Source organism: Rhipicephalus microplus, chromosome 2 (genome assembly GCF_043290135.1).
Source record: "Rhipicephalus microplus isolate Deutch F79 chromosome 2, USDA_Rmic, whole genome shotgun sequence".
Classification (NCBI taxonomy): domain Eukaryota; kingdom Metazoa; phylum Arthropoda; class Arachnida; order Ixodida; family Ixodidae; genus Rhipicephalus; species Rhipicephalus microplus.
Window position 1 is genome coordinate 162,260,392 of NC_134701.1, and position 22,075 is coordinate 162,282,466.

Sequence of the window (22,075 nt, forward strand, 5' to 3'; positions counted from 1 at the left end):
TGAACAAAGATGCCGAAAACCATGCAGCGAAGAACAGAACAAGAAATTATGCACCTATCAATGAAGTGTTATGCACCTATCAATGATTATGCACCTATCAATAAAGGAACACAGAATGAATAAGTGCACCAGATATTCTTCTTCAAATGTCAAAGAAAAGATGGGGCTGCACAATTTATGTAAAGCTTAGAGTTGGCAACTGATTATATTCATGAAGTGAAGGACAAGGCAGTGAATATTCAGTCAGGGATGAGTTAGTGGCTTTTTTTCATGGCCTATGTCTTCTGCAGCGGCATCGCTGTGGCTCAGAGGTTAGAATGTGCAGCTGCTGATCTGAAAGACATGTGTTGGATCCTGGCTTTTAGGGGAGAAGGGGGAGGGGGGGGCAGGAAGCTTGGAGCTCGTTTACTGTGCAATGTTGGTGTGTGGTAATGAGGTAATAATGCTTTGCAACAAAGAATTGACTGCTGCAAATGTTTTTAGAATTCGTAAAGTACGAGTGCAGTTACAGGAATTTGTCGCACATTTTAAGCCTTTTCTCTCTCCCTTTGTACCAATTAGTGGGGATTATAGTATGGGCGCGGGAAGCTGCATCCATTCGTCAGAGTGCATCATAACCTCGAGAATTTCTTACTTTTTTTTAAAAGCCCGCCCTACTTTCAGCGGTATTGCGAGTGCACTGTACGAGCACATTATGGCATCGTGTGGTGGCCGTCGTAACTATGCAGCTCATGATGATGAAATAAGCCAGTAGCCATGGACATTAGGTTTAGGACACAATCATTTTGGATTTTGGCATGCATAAATACCAGGCCAAGGGGTTGCATTATGTGCGACTTCTGTGTTCTGGTGATCCTCGACTACCTATCAGCAGTGTTTTCAGACCACATTCGTGAAGTGTTGCTGGGCCTCTTTAAAGAACCCTAAGAGCCCTCCACTATGGCATCTCTCATGGTCAACATTGGCTTGGGACATTAAACCCCATAATCCAGCTGACCATCTTCTGAGCCTGCTATCATTTCATTGGCGTGGCTGCAAATGTACCGTGCCGCAGGTTGAGTCTGTGATTAAACTTCTGTGTGCACTGTGCAGGCTGTGGCAGCATGTGTCGGCAGCTATAGTGCGCGGGGACCAGGTGGCTGCCACCGAGGAGAAGACCATCTTGGAGGAGGCGCAGCGAAGGAGCGCAAAGGAGAGGCAGGCACGCATGGAACCTTGGATGCCTCGTTTCTTCATCCAGGACCTCCTCACGGGCGACTACATCTACAAGCATGCTGAGTAAGCCTACATTGGCAACACGACAAGTTTGAACGTTGAGCCCCTTCGATTTGTTGAACCAGACAGCCAAGGACTGCTGCTGCGCACATTCGCTAAATGCAGTGGCTTAGTGATCCTCCGGAGTCTGGAAGGATAAATTGAAGAAGCTGTTGAAACAGTGTATGCTCTTGAATGGAGTTGTGTGCTCAATAGGCTTGTGCGAATTCGCTTCGATTGGAATTTAAATTATTGAATATTTTGAAGTATTCGACATGAACAAAAAGGTGTATACTAAACTGCATGCAACCGCCTGTAAAGGTGGTTTCACTTTAGTATAGCGGCTATAAGCCGTGAAAGCATGTATTTAGGGGAAATTTGCTCTGCTGTGAAGCCCCACTTCAAATTTAAGGGGGCCCTGCAACACTTTTTGAGCATAGTTGGCAAACGCTGCCGATCGGTAGTCGAGGCTACCGAGAACGCGCAAACTAAATATTATAGAGCTGCTCGTGACCTGGAAGCCACAATAAATTCTAAAAGTCTGATAAAAATTGCTCTCTTCTCTCGGCAAGTGATGCCACAATGTCAGTAATTGTTCGTTGCAGCCATTGTACCAGCCATTGGCTGATTTCAGCATGGGGCGCTCTGTCGTTACTGGGGCCACTGCGAGTGGCCACGACATGTCCACTCGTACGTGCGCCATCGCACTGAAAAGCCGCATGTTCAAAGAAAAAAAAAAAGAGAGAGTGCTCGAGGTCACGACACACATGTGATGTATTTTCTTTCCCCATGCCATTTCCCCCGGCTTTGCTTCAAACGCTTTCGTCAGGACGAGAAGAGAGAGTGCAATTGCAGCATGTGTCAAATCTTCGCAACTGAACACATACTGGACAGATATTAAAAATTGTTGCGGCGGTTAATTCATAAGGTATTAAGCTTCTTTAGCGAATCCATTTCTTGGAAAACTGTTGCAGGGTCCCTTTAAATGAACATATTATCCTCAAATTGATTGATCATTTTCTAAGCTTAAAAGCTTGTTTTGCCGTCTTATACACTCTAGTTAAATTGCCGTGTTTTACGTTCTAGCTGTAATGAATAATGTTACACATTTTACAGGTTATCGCTTGCATCCTACTGTAAGTCAAATCCGGCTGCTTCTCAAAAGTTGTTATTTTGACTTCCTATGAATGGAAAAAAATAAAGAAGGCATAGAGGCCTTGTTTAAAAAAAAACTATTGTGCAGGTTAGTTAGGTCAGGATAAGTACGCCCATTTTTCTTTATACATCGTATAGTCTATTTAAATTCGATCCGAAATTATTCGACCAAAATTACCATTCGCTTCGAACCTAAAATTCATTATTAGCACAAGCCTAGTGCTCAGAAATCTACTTGAGGTCTTGTTTGGGGGTTTTGTCCAATGGCTTCTTTTCAACAACTGGCATCTCTTGAGCCACATGAGATGGCAGAGGTGACAAGAAGTGGTAATGACTTATAGTCTCCTGTATAATGCAGTGCAGGTAGAACTGTGCGTTTAGCTGAGTAAAGCGCGCTTATGCACTTATTTCGACAAAGCAGCAACATGCAGTGTTGGATCATTGTCATGTTCACCTTGGTTTGTCATAGAGGTGGTTGTAAGGTTGCCTGCCAGTGTAAGTTTGTCTTAGCTTGTGTCTGCATCCAGAGTAATCAGTTTAAAAATGGCACTCCAGAACAAGATGTCTAATTTACGATCTGGAGTACTTCTTTGTCACCTGTGTTCTTCTGTGCTCACCAGCAGCTAAGTTTTTTCATGTGGCTTTTCCTTCTTTGCATGCCTTTGTGATTAACCGTTTAGAAGAGGGTACTACAGGGTAAATTGCATGTCCTTCGTCAAACTTAAGGGTGAAGCGACAGTGAAAGTATCGCTTAAATCAATCGTTCTTAAATGTGCCGATTTCTCACATTTTTCTGTTATTGACAGTTCTCGTCCATGGGACCCTCGCAACGATGTCGTTCAGTTTGAGCGGAACGGAGTGATTCAGAGCAAGACGCGACACCAGACGCCCATTGTGCCTTCGGGGGGCAGCCTGGTCAGCATCGAGGGGAGCCCTCCCGAGAGTCAGGTCGGCCTGCGCAGGCGCATCTTGCACTCGAGCCCACGGCAGGCAGCTGCTCACCTCTCCCACCGCCACCATCATCACCACCACCATCACCACCGGCAACAGCAGCAACAATCGGGCTTGGCCAACTCTGTGGGCACCAAGAAGGAGCGAAAGAAAAAAGTTGGCCCCGCTGTCGGAATTCATCACAGTGGTAGCTCCTCGGCCGAGCGAGGCCCCTGCCTCTCCTGCGATTCCACTGACAGCGAAGGTGAGTGCCTTCGCGCAGAGCCCGTGGTGTTAAAATTTCTAAAACACTTGACTGTGCCATCTGTGGCATGCATACTGTGAGATGCTACCTTTGCACTTAAGTTCAGGGCAGGTGGAAAACTGCTGTTTTACCAATATTCAGTCGCATAATTATATGTATCCTCTACCTGTACTAGCAAATTGCCACTGCTGAGGTCAAATGATGCTGTCCACTGGTCCTGATACACACATAAGAACAGGCACCAATATTGTGCACCTGGGTGCTCATTTATCCGCTGTGCCAGATTAAAAAAAAAAAAAAAAAAAAAAAAAACACCTGCTTCTCTTTTCAAGCTGCAACAGCTTTCGCTGTCTCCATATGAAGTGAAGCCTTTTTTTTTTTTTTGACAACAGGTTTACAATATTTTAAAGGCTCCAGTGCAACATCGATGTTTTTACGAATCTCTTATATCGAGGTAAAATACTGGGGCAGTAAAGCACTGGTGGCGTGACAACCGACTCAGTAAAGGTGGAGCTGGTTGCTTTTTCATCCTCCTTTCTCACCCTTGCGTCCCCTTTTTCTCCCCTTGCTATGCACGGTTCTGTTATGCTTTACCCTCTCCCATTCTCGCTCTAGAAATTACTCTCCCCCTACCTCACTTTCTTTTCCCACCTCCTTGCTATGCTATACTATACATGGTTAAGCTATGCTTCCTCGATCACCGGCTGGAAGGTTGTGGGATCGAATCCCGGTTGCAGTGGCCGCATGTTTTGATGGAGATGAAAATGCTCGAGGTCTGTGTGTACTACTTGGATTTCAGTGCTTGTAAAGAAGCCCAGGTGGTCGAAACTTTCGATGCCCTCCACTACGTTGTCCCTCATTATTGTACCATTGTTTCGGGATGTTAAACGCCAAGAGTTATATTGTATTATACCCACTCCCCTTCTTTTTTCTCTCCTCATTGCCTTCACTTCCCTTTCCCACTTCTTGCTGTACTACAGTATACCATACAAGGATATGCTATAGTTCACCTTCTCCTCCCTTCCCTTTGCGACCACCGGTACATTCGTGTTGTTCCCGTAAATGCTTTTGCTCGCCAGAGAGGCTTACCCAATTTCTCTTGTGCATATCTGGCGTACGATCTTGATGGGTCCAGCTAGTGTACTACTGTTGTCTACTTTGGTCGAGCATGCTGAATTATTTGAAAAAACAGTGTGCCGCGACGTCGTGGCGCTCTTGGCCACATCGACACACCAAACCTGCCAGCACATATTCACGTAAACAGAAAGAAAGTGAACGAAATGTACAGTGCCATCTTCTTGAACTTGAGTTTTAATGTGTTCAGATGCTTCAGAACGATGCCGGGAATGCATAGCAACTTTTCAGGTGTCAGGCAGCCGTCAGCATTAAACTAAATTCGACTAATGGTATTAAAGTTCATGCACGTTCTACAAGATGTGCATCCGAACATAGATCTTCGAGGGCAGCACTTGTTGCGGAGAAACGCATTTTGTTTTTCCCATTTGTGTCAAGAGTAGGCTAGGGAGAATATTCAAATGCTTTGAATATTCGAATGATTATCACAGTATTCAGATTTGCTTTGATACAAATTTAAGTTATTGAAGATATCAAAGTATTCGAAATCAACGAATAAATGTATATTAGTATACGTGAAACTTTTGTAAAGGTAGTTTCACAGCAATGGAGGGGTGCTAAGCCGTGAAAACATTCATTAAAATGTATTTTATGGAATATATTAGTTCGCATGTAACTTTCTGCTAGGTTACACCTATCATTTTCCTTTCCATCACTCGCTGTGTCATCAATTTAAGCTGAACTCTCTTTGTAAGCCTCCAGGTTTCTGATCCGTAGGTAAGTGCCGGCAAGGTGCAGGTGTTATATTACCTTCCTTTTGAGAGACAGTCGCAATCTACCAGTCATGATTGGAGAATGCTTGCTGAATGTGCTCCACCCTATTCTTACACTTCTAGTTACTTCAGTCTCGTGGTTCAGCTCCGCAGTTACTACCTGTCATAAGTATACATATTCCTTTACAACTTCCAGTGTCTCTCCACCTATGCAAAGCGCTGTTTTCTGCCGAGACTGTTGTGCATTCCTTTAGTTTTGTGCATATTAATTTTCAGATCCACTTTTCTGCTTTCCATGTCCAGTTCAGCAATCATGAGTAGTAATTCGTCCCCTGAGTTATTCATCAAAGCAGTGTTGTCAGCGAATCGCAGGTTACTAAGGTCACTCTCTATTAACTCTCATCCCATTGGTGTAACCATAAGAAACAAGAAGAGAGCAGAGTGGGTCAGGTAAGAAACCAGGGTTAAGAATATCATATTTGAAATCAAGAAGAAGAAATGGACATGGGTCGAGCAAGTACCACGCAGGCAGGATAACCACTGGTCATTAAGGGTAACTGACTGGATTGCCTGAGAAGGTAAATGCACGAAGAAGAGACGGAAAGTTAGTTGGGCCGATGAAATTAAAAATTTTGCAGGTATAACGTGGCAGCAGAAAGCGCAAGACCGGGTTGATTGGCAGATCATGGAAAAGGCCTTTGCCCTCCACTGAGCGTAGTCAAGCTGATGAACTTTTTGTAAAGGTGGTTTCACTGCAGTAAAAGGTTGCTAAGCTGTGAAAACGTCTATTGAGAAGAAATCTGCATTGTCGCAAGGCCCCACTTCAGGGTTACATGAACATACTACCCTCACACCGATTCTTTCTTTAATAAGTTTAAAACCTTGTTATGCTGGCTTATACGTCAAAGTATCGTAAACTTTAAAACGTAACATTTTTTACAGGTTATCATTTGCGTTCTACCAAAAGTCAAATGCTGCTGCTATTCAGTTTTTCCAGTTTCTTTGAACAACAACAAAAAAAAAGGCGTTTGCAAAGGGCTTGCTTCAATTTAAAAAATACATTGTGCAGGTTAGTTAGGTCATGACAAATATGCCCACTTTTTTTCTCACATGTGATATGTACAATTCAAATTCGATTTGAAATCATTCGATTAAAATCACTATTCGCTTTGAACCTAAAATTCACTATTCGCGCAAGACCAGTTGAGAGTTGTGAAAGCTTCATGACATCAAAATGACGTTGCTGAAGAAAGACTGCAAACAGGGTGCACAGCTAGCCAAGCACCAGTTAATCAATCGGTGGAGGCCAACGCAGACAGTCCACTAGGTGGACCTGTTGAGAATCGCGCAAATTAGAGGGAAGTGGACTTGGCTTCAACCTCTCTTTAGTCAAACAAGGAAAACTTATTGATCAGGCACTACCGGCATTAATGTATGCAGGTGATATAGTGCTAATGGCTGACAACAAGGAAGATTTGCAGAGATTGATGGACATCTGCGGTAATGAGGGAGATAGGTTAGATTTTATATTCAGTAATAAAAAATCGGCAGTCATAATTTTTAATGATAACGAAGGTAGTGAGCTTAGAATACAGGAAGTCACGCTAGAGATAACAGATAAATACAAATATCTGGGCGTATGGATAAGCAATGGGACCGAGTACCTAAGGGAACATGAAATATACGTGACGACTAAAGGTAACAGGAATGCAGCGGTAATGAAAAACAGGGCACTGTGGAATTACAATAGGTATGATGTTGTAAGAGGAATATGGAAAGGGGTCATGGTTCCTGGGGTGACGTTCGGCATTGCGGTCTTGTACATGAGTTCAGAAATCCAAGCAAGATTAGAAATTAAGCAACGTGGAATAGGTAGGCTTGCTTTAGGAGCTCACGGGAATACACCAAATCAGGGAGTACAAGGTGACATGGGATGGGCATCATTTGAGGGCAGGGAAGCTAGCAGCAAGATAAAATTCGAGAGGCGATTGAGAGAAAGGGGGGAGGAGTGTTGGGCTAGGAAGGTTTTCAGCTACTTGTACATGAAGAATGTCGATACAAAATGGAGGAAGCGAACCAGGAAATTGACTGGTAAATACTTCGAAAACAGCAGGTGGCCAAACCAAAAAGAACTATCGGTTAAGAAGAAAGTAAAGGAAACGGAGACTGACATGTGGAGAATTGGCATGATTAAGAAGTCCGCACTAGAGATCTATCAAACTTTTAAGAAGGAAATTGCCAAAGAAAGGATCTATGATAATACTCGGGGTAGTTCTCTACTGTTTGAGGCCAGGACGGGAGTATTGCGAACAAAGACATATCGGGCCAAATACGAAGGGGTGGACACAGTATGCAGTGCGCGTGGAGAGGAAGAAGAAACTGCCGAACACTTGATAATGTTCTGTAAAGGGCTTCACCCTATAGTTCAGGATGATGGCGCAGAGTTTTTCAAAGCACTGGGGTTTAGGGACAGGGAGGGCAAAATAGACTTTAAGCGGGTAGACTTAACTAGAAGGAGGTTATCTGATTGGTGGCTAAAGTCAAGGCACGAGTGAAAATTTAACCCTTCACTGCAAAGTACCCGTTCAACTTTACTATTTAAGGGAATAAAAAAGATAAATCTAGTGGTTAGTTCACTAAGCATTACGGCTAGGTGGCGTTAGCCGCCGCTTGATCTAAAGGGTACAGCCACATACATCCATCCATCCATTCATACCCTGCCCAAGTTTTCTGTACGATTCACGCGGACATATGAAAAGCTTCACAGCTCTGGTGTGAAATTCGGGCAGCAAGGAGTTAGAGAGGTACTGAAAGAAGTCTTCTGTGCGTGATTATGAGTGGACTCACAAGTTTTTCATTTTGTCATCTCTTTTTCATGCATGGCCAGCACTGGCAGCCGAGGCAAGTAAGGGGGTAGCAGCACGACTGGGCCTGCAGCCAAGCCGTTCAGTGCTGTCGAGCAACTCGCTGTCTCACTCCCTGGGCCCTGCCTTGGCTCCTCTGCAGCGCTCCCTGGAGGAAGCAAACACCACCCTGAACACATTGCAGCGACACCTCGAACACGTGGTGCTGCAACAACGGCAGCTCGAACACCGGCTCAGCCAGCGAAGTGATATTACCACCGTTGCTTTCATGCTCGTGTTTGCCCAGGTTGCAATACACCTTTGCCTCTGGGCTTGGTTCCCCTCCTGATTACGCTCCGTTGGCTCTGTTGTCCAGCCTGCAAGGACAGGAATACTCTTTCAGGCCGTCGGATCGTGATGGCCGGCATAGCACGCCTCGCAAGCCGTGTGCGATATCTGTATTGGTACTGCAACGGTATCTGTACCCTGTGATCATCACTGTAGCGCGGCCTCATGTACGATGTCAGTGCCGGTGTTAATGGTACTACAGTGTTACCAATACCCGTAGTTGGTATTAGAGTACCCTGTACACAGTGCTGCAGTCACCAGTGTAGCTGTCCCACATATGCATGATGTCAGTATAAGTGGCATTGGTACTGTGATGGCTTGGGTGTGGTGTCTGCATTTTGCTGGTTACTTTGAGAGCTTGTGGCCCATTGTGCGTGTGACAGTGCTAAGCTGAAGAGGGTGACGAGGATGAGATTCTACACCCTTCACCGCATTGCGGATTCATTGAGTGTGCCAGCACAGCTTAACGTTGGCTCCGGTTTCATTGATACTGGCTGGGAATTCTTGAAAGAGGACTGTGTGCTTGCAAAATCAATCTCTGCCTGTTAGACTGATGAAAGCTTAGGTGGCAGTGGGAGTGGGACGGGTTCATTGTACACTTTGTTCATTCTGTACATAGGAATAAGGTACTGCTTGTGAAAGTGTGACGTAAGTGCAAGTGTCAAGTGACTGTAGACATCGTGTGTAGATGCAGCATGAACTTGACTATGATGCTGTGCTTCTCCACACTGCCAGGAAAGGCAAGTTTGGGGCAGAAGATGAGGGGTATGGAAAAGAAGGATTAAAGCTGTATGGTACACGTGTGTCAAAGTTTCCAGAAGCAGAAACTGCCCTTGCATGTTTGAAGCTCTGTGCCGTCTATTACTGAAAGCTGCTGCTGGGAGAGTTCCGTCATCAGGCATTTGTGTTCTGACTGCTTCTAAAACACTGATGACTACTTTAGTTTGAGCATAAGTGTGTAAGAGAAGGCACAGGCATCTGTGTTTCAGAGACATCGTGTTGCGCGGCAGCATTGGCTCAGCTTTTTTTCGATAGCTGAAGAAGGAAGTAGAGTTTCTCGGGCATCTTTCTGCCTTGTGCCGATACAGATACATAGGTATAGACACTTCGAGCACGTGTCCGAGGCACCACTATGTGGTGCACACCTGTAGCGAGAAATTCCCCCCCCCTCTTTCTCTCTCGCGAATGAGAATATTTTTGCAGTTTGAAAATTGTGATAGGGTTCATAAGTGAACTCTTAAGTGGAAATGAAGAAGGGGAGAAGAAATGGGGGGGGGGAGATCATCATTACAGTGCTTGTAACTTAACTACAATGTGAAAACAAAAATGTCACTAGTAACACTGGCAACTACAAATTGTCATTTGTCACTTAAACATGTTGCAGCATGTCAGTGCATGGCTTGATGCAGTGCCATGTCCTCTCTCTATTAAGAGTGAGGGAGCACAGCTACATGAAGCTGTGTGCCCTCTCTCATCATAGGGAGAGAGTGTGGCACTGCAGCAAGATGCCACGTGCTGACACGCTGCAATCTGTACGTGTAGTCAGGCCTTTAGTTTCTTTTGCTCATGCTAAAGGGAGTGTCTTGAAAGCATTTCGTTGGGCTCATTCTTGTCTTGGGTGCAACTGCACAGATTGGAATTGAATTAATCTTGCCAACAAAGCAGTTTAGATATTTTGCCCTTGAAGTGAAAGCAGCACTGATGAGATCACTGTAGGTGCTCAGTGAACACGGTTAGATGCAAAAATTGATTATACTATATATATATATATATATATATATATATATATATATATATATATATATATATAATTTTTCGGAAGGGATGGTGGGAGTAGATGTTATTGAGGTACAGTCTGTTGCACAGCTAGGAAACATCTCTGACTGCACGGCACACGCTGCTGTTGCTTGCAGCCATATCAGATGGCACATTTTAACACTATGCCCCTTGAGTGTCTGCGCATGTGCGAGCTGCTAAGGGCGCACGACTGCAGCGCTGGCAACACTGTGATTTCATGTACTCGGAGATTTCTCCTAAGTGTGAAACAGAGTGTACATTGCGCCGCCCGTGAGGACTTTGGTCATGCGGCAGCAGTACAGGTGGTCCTGAAGTTTTTCTCTGAACATGGTCAACACCTTGACTTAAAAAAATTGCGCTCCATGCTTGCTAACATGCTTTATTGTTGTTGTACTCCTAAGTAAGCCTACTTTTTTGTGGTGCCATAACTTTTTTAGGTGGTTGTATGCATGGCTATCTCCGCATAATAACATCACCCTGTCATCTGGAGTTTATTGGTTTTGCAAAATTTTGATAGATTGTTTCATTCCTGTTGGTTTTTCACACTTTTTAGTTCAAACAAAATGAACTCTCTATTGTTCAACTACGTGTATTTCATGAAGTTTCACTGCAAAAATAGGTCAAGTTCACAGCAACGGGCTTCCTGAACAAAGAAATGCCGCAAAATAATTTTGCTTAAAATCTGTACTAGTTAGTGCGGGTGCAATTAATACACAATAAACTTCACACTGCCAGTAATGCCTCTGTGCAAAACACGTAGAGGGAAAGTGCCCCGTTGCCATAAGGCCAAGTCGATTAGGGCTGTTTTCTTGAAGGGACACTAAAGGCAAACACATGATAATAATTGTTAGGGCTAGACATCCTAGAACAACGATATGATTATTAGAGATGCCATAGGGGAGGGCTTCTGAAATTTTGACCATCTGGTGTTCTTTAACGGGAACCTAAATTTAAGCACACGGCCCGCTAGCAATGTGGCCAGGATTTGATCTCCCGATCTTTAGGTCAGCGGTCAAGCATCATAACCACCAGACTGCTGTGGCAAGCAAAGGCAAATTGTTGTATTTACTTTTAGAATGTTGTATTTACGTGTAATTCATGAGCTGTGAACAACTTTTGGTGAGTGAAACAGTTATAGGTAATAAACTAACGAGTGGTCCCATAGTTTGTGACTGGAAGGTGGAGAACAGGCATGCTGCTTCCTAGAAGAGATCGTAAGTGCAGTGGTCTTGTTGCTCAGGCTGCGTGCGTACAAAGTAGCAGTTCATGCGATGCGGCTCCCAGTGCTGTGTGCTGCCAATATTAGCAAAGTATACCGTTCAGGATCTGAATAGTTTGGAATAGCAAATGTTGAGTGTGCAAGAAGTGGACTTGGGAGTACATGAGATTGCTGAATGGCGGTACCCAGGGGCGTAGCCAGGGGGTGGCAAACTGGGCCCGTTCCCCATCCCGAAATTTTTTTTTTCATCATAGCATAAGAGGTCGAAAAACGACCATTTGAAGGGGTTGCCTCTTCCGAAATCAAGGCGATGCCCCCCCCACCAGAAAAAGATGTCGGGCTACGCCCCTGGTGGTACCTGTATATAATATGAAGGATGTCACCTTTACGTATACAGCATGCACAATGTCACCGTTGACATTGCACGACTTGACATTGTACGCAGTATGTACAATGTCAGTTATAACTATGTTCTTCTCTGTTGTATATGACTATACTGTACTTGCTAAATCAACTGCAACCCACTCTTTGTTCGGGGACGCCACGACGAGAGAAGGAAACTACAGCATGAAATTATAAATTGTAGTGCTCCGAAGAAATTGTAGGGTTTGTGTGTCTGCTTATCATCTCTGAGCATAGAACAGGACCTTCTACCATTTTGAGGAATCGTGCATGTTTAATTGGATCATTCCCAATTTGTGGTCTTTGTGTTTCGAATGCAAGTGTTTGTGCACAAAATGTTGTGCATGCTTTTTATTGCGTGCCTTCACTTATTGCTCTGATGTGTTGCCATGAAAAGCTTATTGTGCCACTTTTAGTTTTGTTCCACTCAGGAAAGTTTTGTTGTGATGCTGCTCTATAATGAAAAAAAAAGTAATGGTTTGTAGGGCTTTTTTTTTGGTCTCTTCCTAAAAAATTTCCAAGTAAATTAAAGATAGAAATGTAGTCAAAAAGCACTTGATCCAAGAAGTTGAGCAAGTACCTATTTACTGCAGCTTCTAAAACTAAAGAGAGAGAAGTTTATTTGCAGAAAGGTCAGCCTGATTGACAGCATGCTCTAGCCCGCTACTGGTAAAGACACCGTGATGAATATACACAAGGCGCAGAGCGTGATCTCTGAAACAGTACGCTGTTAAGCATGATTGGTAAAATGTGAGACCAGTATTCCAATGAAATGAACAGGGGGGTCAGTTCCTAGAATGTCATCTCCAAGGGCCTGTGTGGCAAAGCTATTTGCACAGAAGTTTGCAGTTCCTGTCCCCGTTTCGCCTGCTTGTGAGCTCTAACATAGGGCTTTGATACACTGCCTGGAAAAATGTATGCTAGCACACTCAATTGGATTGGCACCATTAGCAATGCGCCCAACCAGCTGTCACTCGCACTAGCCATAGCTGAAATCTTGCAAAGGCTGCTGTTGTGCTATGTTCGTATTATTTAAAATGTTCAACTGTTTTCTTGATTCTGATAGAATATGTATTGGTTTCACCCTGAAATATAATATTACACCTTATCAATTGTTTGCTCCATTCAAAGATGTTTCAGTTCAAGGGGGGGCGGTAGGGTCATTTCATTTTGATATTCTGTTTGCGATGCAGGTGTAAAATGCTAATTTTGCGAATCATACTCAAATTGTACCATACACATCTGACCTATAGTGTCTACATTTACAAACTTATTGCACCATTCGCTGCCCTTGTGTCTGAAGCAAAATATTCTTAAACGTTGTTACAGCACAAGCAGACGGGCACATTTTCAAAGCAAAAAGCACGCACCTTTTTATAGAGCAGATGTCGTTTATTAACTCTCAGCGAGCATGATCGTGCTGGAAAAGATTGCCATATAAGGATTGCCATGGTAAGGCTACAGTTGTAACATGCTGGCTGGCTGTGTGCATTTTAAACATCAAACCTCAAGTAGAACATTGTTTCACTTGGTCTGTGTTTGTTGCAGATGAATGATACATACTCGTAAGACGACTTTTGCTAAGCTGCGAGTTTGGTAATTGAAAACAGCTGTAATTACTATTAACCTTTCTTGGCATGTCTGCGTAGTATGTGAAAAGGTAAATTTTGGATATGTTGCAAGTGTTGCTGTAGTTGAGGTAGTACAGGCTAAGTAGGTCAAGGAAGGGTATATGCAACTATACAAAGCCATCAAATGAGACCAAATAAAGTACAGCGATGTTTTAGCCTTTAATTGGAAGTGAATTACACATTTATGAAATGTGAAGGTGGCAGGTGTCATCCCCAGTTGCAGTGAGCTCATTCATTTTTATATTTCAATGTAGTCAACTAAAAACTAAAGGTACAGTACAGTTTGCCCAAATAAATGTCTATTGGAACAACTGCCTGTAATGTGATTGGTATCGTATTCGAAATCTGCACTCCTGTTCATGTCTCAGAAACTGGCATTCTTGTTATATAGAACATATTTTCTTCCTGGTTCCTTCAGGTTCCATTTCACGAGAGAGTGCTGTAGCACCATGTATGCTTTCCTTGCCCTCGTTATCTTTTACCTACACATGGTTGCATCTAACAAAATACACTCAAACCTCATTATAACAAACTTGCATCTTACATGAAAATAAGCTCGTTATATCCAAACATTTATTATAAAGGTTTATTATTAACACTGTATATATTGAAACATTATTTTTCAATTATCTCTTTATAAACGATATTTCATTATATCCGATATTGTTATAACGAGGTATGAGTGTACTGACTTCTCAGTCCATTCCCAGTATTTCACTCGAAGTATCGCAGTTTCATGTGTGGCTGGGCGGTAATTCGTGAAAAAGCTTAACTGGGGTCATCTTGCTAGTTAGTGTCAACACCGAGTAGTTTTGTTATTTTCTCTATCGCATAGTGCTCTTCAAAAGCTGTTATGCCTATACCATACTTTTGTCCCGAGTGGCAGTACAAATATTTACAATGCACTGCATATCACGGAAGTCTGAGGGAGGCGTGTTTACGGCAATCGAGCTTAGTCGCCTCTAGCTTCAGTGGGAGGGGGACAAAAAACAATAGTCTACTTTTAATGCGTTACAAAAAAAGCTCCAGCAAGCTGAGGTCATAAATCTCAAAGTATGATGTGTTATGTATGCAAACTTATTTAATGCAGTGAATATATTAGTCAAAATCTTGAAATCCAGACATACCATGTGTAATTGGGAGTGGCTATTATGTTGCATGGTATATGTGTGAATAAATTTTAAACTAGCCCTTTATATAAAGGATTTGATACGGGATACATTTTGTTAAAACTTGCATGCTTTTATGTTATCGCAGTTGCTTTAGTTGTTAAATAGCTCGTGAGAGGGGTCTTTCGTTGGCATCGAAGCTCGGGCTTTGTTTTGTACAGTGAGCCTGTAAGCTCTTGTTCTTTTTTTTTATGGTTGATTGAGCACTTTAATGCTCGTATCTCAATTGGGACAGAAATTTTTTCAAGTGGTCCTAGTAATCGTTTTGTAACTGTCAAACTTGTCAAATTAGGAGATGTGCGATACAAACTTTATTTTTTTCTATTTTTTGAGTAGTATATACACGATTGTTAGAGAAGTGTTTTTATGGTTTGAATTGCTGCTGGCTTTTGTTTGATTCTGTTTGTAGGCCTGCTATGAGGATGGAATACAAAATGCGTAGCCACAAGCCACAAGTGTCGCCAATAACTGTGCTCTTTTGTACTTGAAGATGCATTGACAGCTACCTTTCCTTAAATGGGATTGCGCATTCCTAGACTGTAAGCCTTGAGAATGGCGTGAACTTTCACGTTCTTCTTAAATGCTGCCGTTTTTTACTCTAAAATACTCTTCTCTGGCAAAACATATTTCTTATATGCTCTCGGCTTTAACATGGCTAACCAATCTTAGCTCAATGGCTGTGCTAACTTACTGAATAGTACATTGCCAGATGTATTAGAATTTCACTTTTGTTCATGTTAATTTTGCATCTTATGTTACAGGTGAGAAGTCTCGATAAACTTTTTGTGCCTCAATGTTAACATTGTAGGTAGAACATAGCTAGAAATGCAAGGGGATAAATATATCGAGTGTACTTTGCAGATAACAGAACAGCGTGTGTGTGGTTTTGATCATAAATTCTTAGATGGGCTGAGGGCCCAGTGTGTGCATCTTTTGTCTATGTTCACTGCACCTTGAAATGCTCCCAGAGCTTGTGGTTTTGTTTGAATGCATTTAGGCTTTTTTGTTGATGTGATATGGGGGCCGGTGGAGAATCTGCTCTCTCCATACTCAGCTTAGTTACAACTGGAAATTGTGGGGAGCCTCACATCCTAGTCGTTCACAAAATGGAATTTGTGTTGTGCCTAGTGGATACATCGATGCATGTCGCTAAAAATATGCTTTCTGTTTTGAGCTTACTCTGCAGATTGTAAATATATCTTATGTCTGTACGTATGCTGTTATTTTGTATTTTGCTACTTAGATAAAATTTCGAAGCACGCTGGCAATGTTCACCTGGACAAGAATAAGAATGGCCGTGGTACCGTACTCACTGATGCGTTCTTATTTGCGCATTGTTTGTAAAATATGTTGCACACTCAAGTATGTGTGTTGTGTCTCTTGTGCCATGATTTTGCAGTATTTGTGGTGCACCTTGCATCTGTTACCTGAATTGAGTTGCTGGCATTACTGGCAGTTGAGCATTTATTTTAATTTTTTTCTTCTTTTTTCACGCTGCTGGTCACATGACCGCAGCAGCATGTGTGTGTCGATTGTGAAGTCCCAACGAATTGTTGAGCTTGGGAGTTGTTGAATTTTTACACGAGTGACACTGTCGGGCTGATGTGGGTCCGGCGACGTTCCCTCGTGGTGAAGATGTGTTGTATCGTTGAACTTTTATAGAGCTGGTTACCGTAGCAATGTAAATAAAGGAAGAAAAAGTTACGAGCATTGCTTTCTGTCTCTTCGTTGCATTCTTGGCCAATCCCCCAAAGTGGGTACGTGCCATGTATCTAGGAAAGCAAAGCAGAAGCGTTCTCTCTCGTTTGTATGGGTATCAACCGGACGAGCGCTAACGCTTGGACCGCAACCAGCAACTCGTCGCAGCAATTAGTGCACGGCCACAGGTAAGATACGATTAATGAAAAGCCGAGCACCAAAATGCGACTTCGCGAAGAGACCGATGCGTGAAAAAATATGCGTCGAGTTAATCGAGGCAGCAGCCGCGGCCGGCATGGTCGGCCGACCTTTTAACTCCCTCCGCGATCGTCCGAGAAAAAACGTAGCGCGTGAAAACAATGAAATTGTGCACATGTTCATTCAGTGGCATGGTGCCAATTTAGGAATGCATTTAAATCGTTGCAACAATCTAAAACGCTGATATCGGTTCAACACTCGATAGGCGCTGCATAAACAGCGAGATGCGAACCAAAATTTTGAGTTTGAAAGTTCCCTAAGCCTACTGGGCACTGGCAGAGCGGTCCACAGTTAAAGTTGTATTTCTAGTTAACAAAATGTAGTTTGATGCTTTTAAAGGGCGGCGTCGACGCTTTAAAGTCGTCTAGACTCCACGCGAGAATGCTAGCATCGCTTCGAAAGGACGGCAGTGGCCGGCGCGGCGATATGCACAGTGCTGCAGCGACGAGCTGCGCTGTGCGATTGTTGGTCCGAGCTTCGTGAGTCAATCGGCTACCCCGACGGTTTCATGTCGGCAAAATCCGAGCTACGAGTGCATCGGAACTTTAGAAGGCTACTCAACTAGCGTCGCTGTATCAAAGGTGCGTGCGTGGCTTGAAAAAAGCGTTAAACACGGTGTGTGAGCCGTGTCAATCGCAAGGGAGCAAAGGTGTCCCGACTGCATCGCCTCTGCCCCTCCATCTTTCCGGGACGTTTTGTTTTCATAAAGACGAAACCTGTGCCGACGGGATTAATTCTTATGCACTACTAAGTGATGTTGTGTCGTCTAGCGCGCCGTACAAATCAGACATTTGCGCCGATTCTCGCCAAAATCTTGGATGAGTGCAAACAGGGTTACGGGGGAGACACTTGTTTTTGTACGGAGAGAACTTTGCATTAGCTTGCATTCATATCGCATATCGTCGCTCGCGTAAATTACGCCCATTAAAGCCGCTGAATATAATCAATCACGCAGATTCGTTGCGATATGCCTCTATCACGTCTTCAACATGGCTTGCGGTGCGTGCTCCTTCCAAAGCGGCGGATGCGAGGAGATGCATTGAATTGCACCCGAGCTTTCCCAGTACAGCGTACTGTCCGTGGAAATATTTTATAAATGTCGGCGGAGGTTGTCAAGGGTGTTGAGGGTTCATTGCGATGGAAAACGACCGCTGTCTCGCTCCGTTGCTGCAGCCGATCGTTCGAAAGTAGCAACGCTCCATTTGGGGAACCGCATTTATGCCAAGCCTGATCTGTGTTTCTCGCAACTTCGCGCGCCCCGTTTCTAAAGTCAGCGGAACGTTTTGGCCGTGAGGCACTCGTGAATGTCTCGTCTGTTTGTTGTCAGCGAGAAGGGAGGAATTGATTCGCGTGTTTGCGCATTTTCCAGCCCGTCGCAAACCACCATGGTCGTGGAGGGCCCGAGGAGCCGCTACGCCCCGTCGACGGGCATGACTGCTCGCGAACTGTGCGAGAGCGACGACCAGGCCACGAGTCTCGTACTCGATCCCTACCTGGGCTTCGCCACGCACAAGATGAACCTCAGGTACGTATCGCAATGAAAAGCGCAACTTCCGTTTCGCCTTGGCACTGTGTGCGCGGTTCACTGGTACCCAGCTCAACGTTGCACTGAGACTACGATTGTTGCATTCGATGGGGCGCTTGCACGCACGAAATTCTGAGAAGACTGGGGAGTGATTCTGTTTTTTAACTCGTTGTGTACATAGTGTACAAATACACCCACGAAAGCCAAGTGCATATTTTTTTTTCCTTTGGACGTTTCAGTGCTCATCACACGTTACTATCACCTGTGTTTGCTTCAATCATTCAGACACGAAAGCAGCGTTGTTAAATGTAGGATGACACCTCGGGTGTATCGCCACTATCTGCCTGTAAATTGCTTTCGGGGTTGTGGCTCGAAAAGGAGTTTTTTCGTAAGTCTTAATCATGCAGTCCATTCAAACACTTGTTTATATATATGTTCTTTGCACTGCCTGCCTGATAGTGCCATTAGAACTCCTTGCACTAATGCATAGGATATTGCACTTTAACTTGATACCCCTTATTCGGATTATAGAACTTTGTTTATAAAGCACACTGGAAAACAAACAGCACAAAGGACAAAGCATCAGAAAAAAGGGGACACACAACAGCTCCGATGCTTTGTCTTTGGATGTTTTCTAGTGTACCAACACGTCCAAGCATCTCATTTTGAAGGAGGTAATGGTGTTATATAGGCTGCAGAAGACCAAGATGTTAAGTAAAAGAGGCATTCCAGATTTTTTTTCTCACTTGCAAATCAATGCGTATTTTGTATGAACAGTTCATCCCAGCTGCGGCGGCTGCATTTCTGATGGAGGCGGAAATGTTGTGGATGATTGGTGGGGCGAAGCATTCTTCAGTGTGTCCGTGCTTTCATCTGCCCATTCGTTCTTGCTTCCGTCCCTCCATGCGTCCATCCGTGCGTCTGTTCGTGCAGTCACCCTCTGCCTGTCTGTCTGTCTGTCTGTCTGCCTGTCTGTCTGTACGTTTGCCTCTCTGCCTGTGCGTCCATCAGTCCGTCCGTCTATCTGTATGTCCGTCCGTCCGTCTATCTAGTGAACACTCCAAGTACAGCCATCTCGCATATTTTCATCATGCATTCATCATATACAAGTGCCGCCATCCAGCGGACATTCTAAGAACCGCTCTTTCGGGTATGTGCCACCGGTGGCTACATACACCAACGGAGGACGGACAGATCCACATCCTAAGGAGCTTCATCCCTAAAAGAGAGAAAGGAAGTTTTGTGCCGAATACATGACTTGATTGTTGTTGCATGAGTTGTGTTGCAGGAGCCTGGCGTGCAAAGACAGGCTTGCAAGGAGACACTTCTCTCTTCCGGAAAAGACAAACGTCCCAATTGGGCATGAACGTAAATAAAAAAGAAATCGCAGGTGGTGCCACATACTGATGGTGGCCAAACTGTGGCGGCCTCTCATCTCTCCCTTTGATGATCAGACGGAAGATGGAGGAAGCCAAACGCTTCACAAGTTTGATTGGTCAGGTGGAACATGCACATTCGTGTCGCATGATCGCTGCAGTTCCTGACTGCCAGACACTGTTCAAAAGAGGCTGTTGTCTCCATTGGGTGCTCAGGCTGAGGCAACCGGGGCTGTTGCTCCTCTGGTGGTCGTGGTTCCACTCTGAAAGCAGGGGGTGCAGAAGGCACCGGGTGACGTCAGTTTAAGTGTAGAATGCCATCTTGCTCCATTTCAACCACGTACCTTATCAATGTTTGTGCTAGGCTCAGGGCTGTAGCTTTAATTTGGTCCGGAGGCACTCATACACACTGACCTATTTGGAATGGTGAGAGGTCTCGAGACCCGGAATGGATCTTGTAGTCATTGGTCTGCTTTCACTTGCAGACAACATCTTTGCTAACGATGTCTTTCCTTGATTTGCTAGTTGACGCATAGCTGAGACTCTTGCTTGGGAACTTTGGTTCTTAGTTATTGTTCCATCAACAGCTGGACGGGACTGAAGCTGTCGACTTCTGGGGTGTCCTGTTACCTGAGCAGGGCTAGGTGACGTTCTTTTGTCTTGCAGAATACGTCCTTGGTTCTCTGACTTATTCTCCCTGCTTCTGTGTTCTGTTTTGAACGTTGAGTGGGTTGTTGCTCGCATGGTCGAAGCCGTATCATGCTGCAAATTCCACGAACTACTGCAACTAGAATGGTGGGCCATGCCCACCATCCACGCCTGCTTTACATTTAGTCCAGCTCATGGCGGATTACTTTGAGCAGTGGGATGGTAATCCTGCGGTGACGCTTATGGAACACATGGCATCAGGTAGCACTCGGATGATGTACTCATTCTTGAGGGTACCAAATCCCTAGAAGGGCCAGGAATCTAACGTTGCTTTCTGAGTCTGTAGTTTGTTGAGGAATCTCACTACTTATAGAGCTGGCTTGTAGCATTGGCAGTGCTGGAAGGCGTGTTGTAGGAGATTAGATCACATATTGGTGTTGGGAGTTTGTTTTCCTCTGTCACTGGAGTAGTGCCAAATACCAGCTTAACATGCGCAGTGGCCATCCCCCCAAGACAGGTAAGCAGAGTGTCAACAAACAAAGCATGGAAGTTGATAGGATCAACAGACAGCTCTGCTCTGCAGTCAACTTTGAATTGTGCATTGCAGTTGTCTATAGACGGTTTCAAGATTGCAAGCGTTGTACCCCAAAAGACTTCCGGTCAACTCATTTCCAACTCCTGACGTCGAAACTGAAAGCAAATTTTGAATCTTTTTATCAGGAGTAAGGAAAGTCTCTTTGTAGTATTTCAGATGTAAGGAACATGCACAAAGTTCCAGGAAATTTCTCATAATTTTTATGTAGCTCAAGAGAACATTTATTTGAATATATTTTGCCAAATATGGAAAGGAAACTAGAAAATTTGCAGGCTATTATCTAAGCTCTTCTTACTGACCGATTGTACTACGGCACATCAGTGGCTGAACCGGATGTCATCGAGGACCCGTGTTTGTTAACAGTGAAAGGGTCCATAGTGACGTTGGCGAACATTGCCATGGCGGGTCACCCGACAGCTTGCAGTTAAATAGAGTCGAGCTTGTTCTGCTTAGACTTCACCAAGCGGCACACTTTGGCTGGGGGCCTTTTTTTCTGCAGAAGTTGCAGTTGAAGTGTCATTCCAGACAGTTGGAGCATGGATGAGGCATGTGGCTGCAAAATTCACATGGGGAGGCCTCACGTGAGTGCTCTACGTGACTGAGGAGGTTTAGCGTTGGGACACCAACTAGAGGCAATCTTGGCCCTTACAAAGTCGATGTGTAGCTCGCATATGTGCACGGTGCAGTCGTATGACAAAGTTCTTTTCTTGACGGCGTTAGATTCTCAGGCCTGTCTGTGTCCATGCCTCCTTGAATGTCAACTTTGCATTTCGGGACAGCTCGACGGAAAGATGAGAGTAACAAAGACCAGCAATGAACCAGTTGCGTACGAGCCATTGCTCCATGTCTAGTGAGGGTAGTGACAGTGCTTCACCATTCTGCACAGTTATGTGTAGTATATGTCGCCTCTTTAGTTGGGCAGATGAACACATCAATGGAATTGTGACACCTTGTGAAGCTCATTTGCCGGGTGCATGAAGTGGACAGCAGCATGCAAGTGATGGGGCGTTGAGTGAGAAGGTCTTGAGGAATGAGTGAGCATCAGGACTCGAGCATTAGAACAGCAAGGGCATCTGCACATTTTCAGATGCTTGTGTCAGTCCTGAAACAGCTGC

General features: G+C 44.3%; 2 protein-coding genes across 18 annotated transcripts in view; both read left to right on the forward strand.

Moving 5' to 3' along the window:
• Positions 1-8,871, forward strand: part of Orp8 (Oxysterol-binding protein-related protein 8) — a 128,321-nt gene extending 119,450 nt beyond the window's left edge. For all 14 annotated transcript variants that reach the window (XM_075887011.1, XM_075887012.1, XM_075887013.1 and 11 more), the window contains 3 exons: positions 1,093-1,278; positions 3,216-3,604; positions 8,339-8,871. In XM_075887011.1, the coding sequence (XP_075743126.1) occupies positions 1,093-1,278; positions 3,216-3,604; positions 8,339-8,643 (880 nt within the window). In that variant the 3' untranslated portion in view covers positions 8,644-8,871. The remainder of the gene's footprint in view (positions 1-1,092; positions 1,279-3,215; positions 3,605-8,338) is intronic.
• Positions 8,872-16,659: 7,788 nt separating this feature from the next.
• Hmt4-20 (Histone methyltransferase 4-20) overlaps positions 16,660-22,075 on the forward strand; it is a 45,113-nt gene continuing 39,697 nt past the window's right edge. Inside the window, exons 1-2 of one of the 4 annotated variants that reach the window (XM_075887025.1) lie at positions 16,660-16,746; positions 18,186-18,341. In XM_075887025.1, the coding sequence (XP_075743140.1) occupies positions 16,670-16,746; positions 18,186-18,341 (233 nt within the window). In that variant the 5' untranslated portion in view covers positions 16,660-16,669. Of the gene's footprint in view, positions 16,747-17,180; positions 17,398-17,768; positions 17,816-17,958; positions 18,106-18,185; positions 18,342-22,075 lie in introns of those variants that run through there. The other 3 variants (XM_037421832.2, XM_075887027.1, XM_075887026.1) reach the window with 3 other exon arrangements.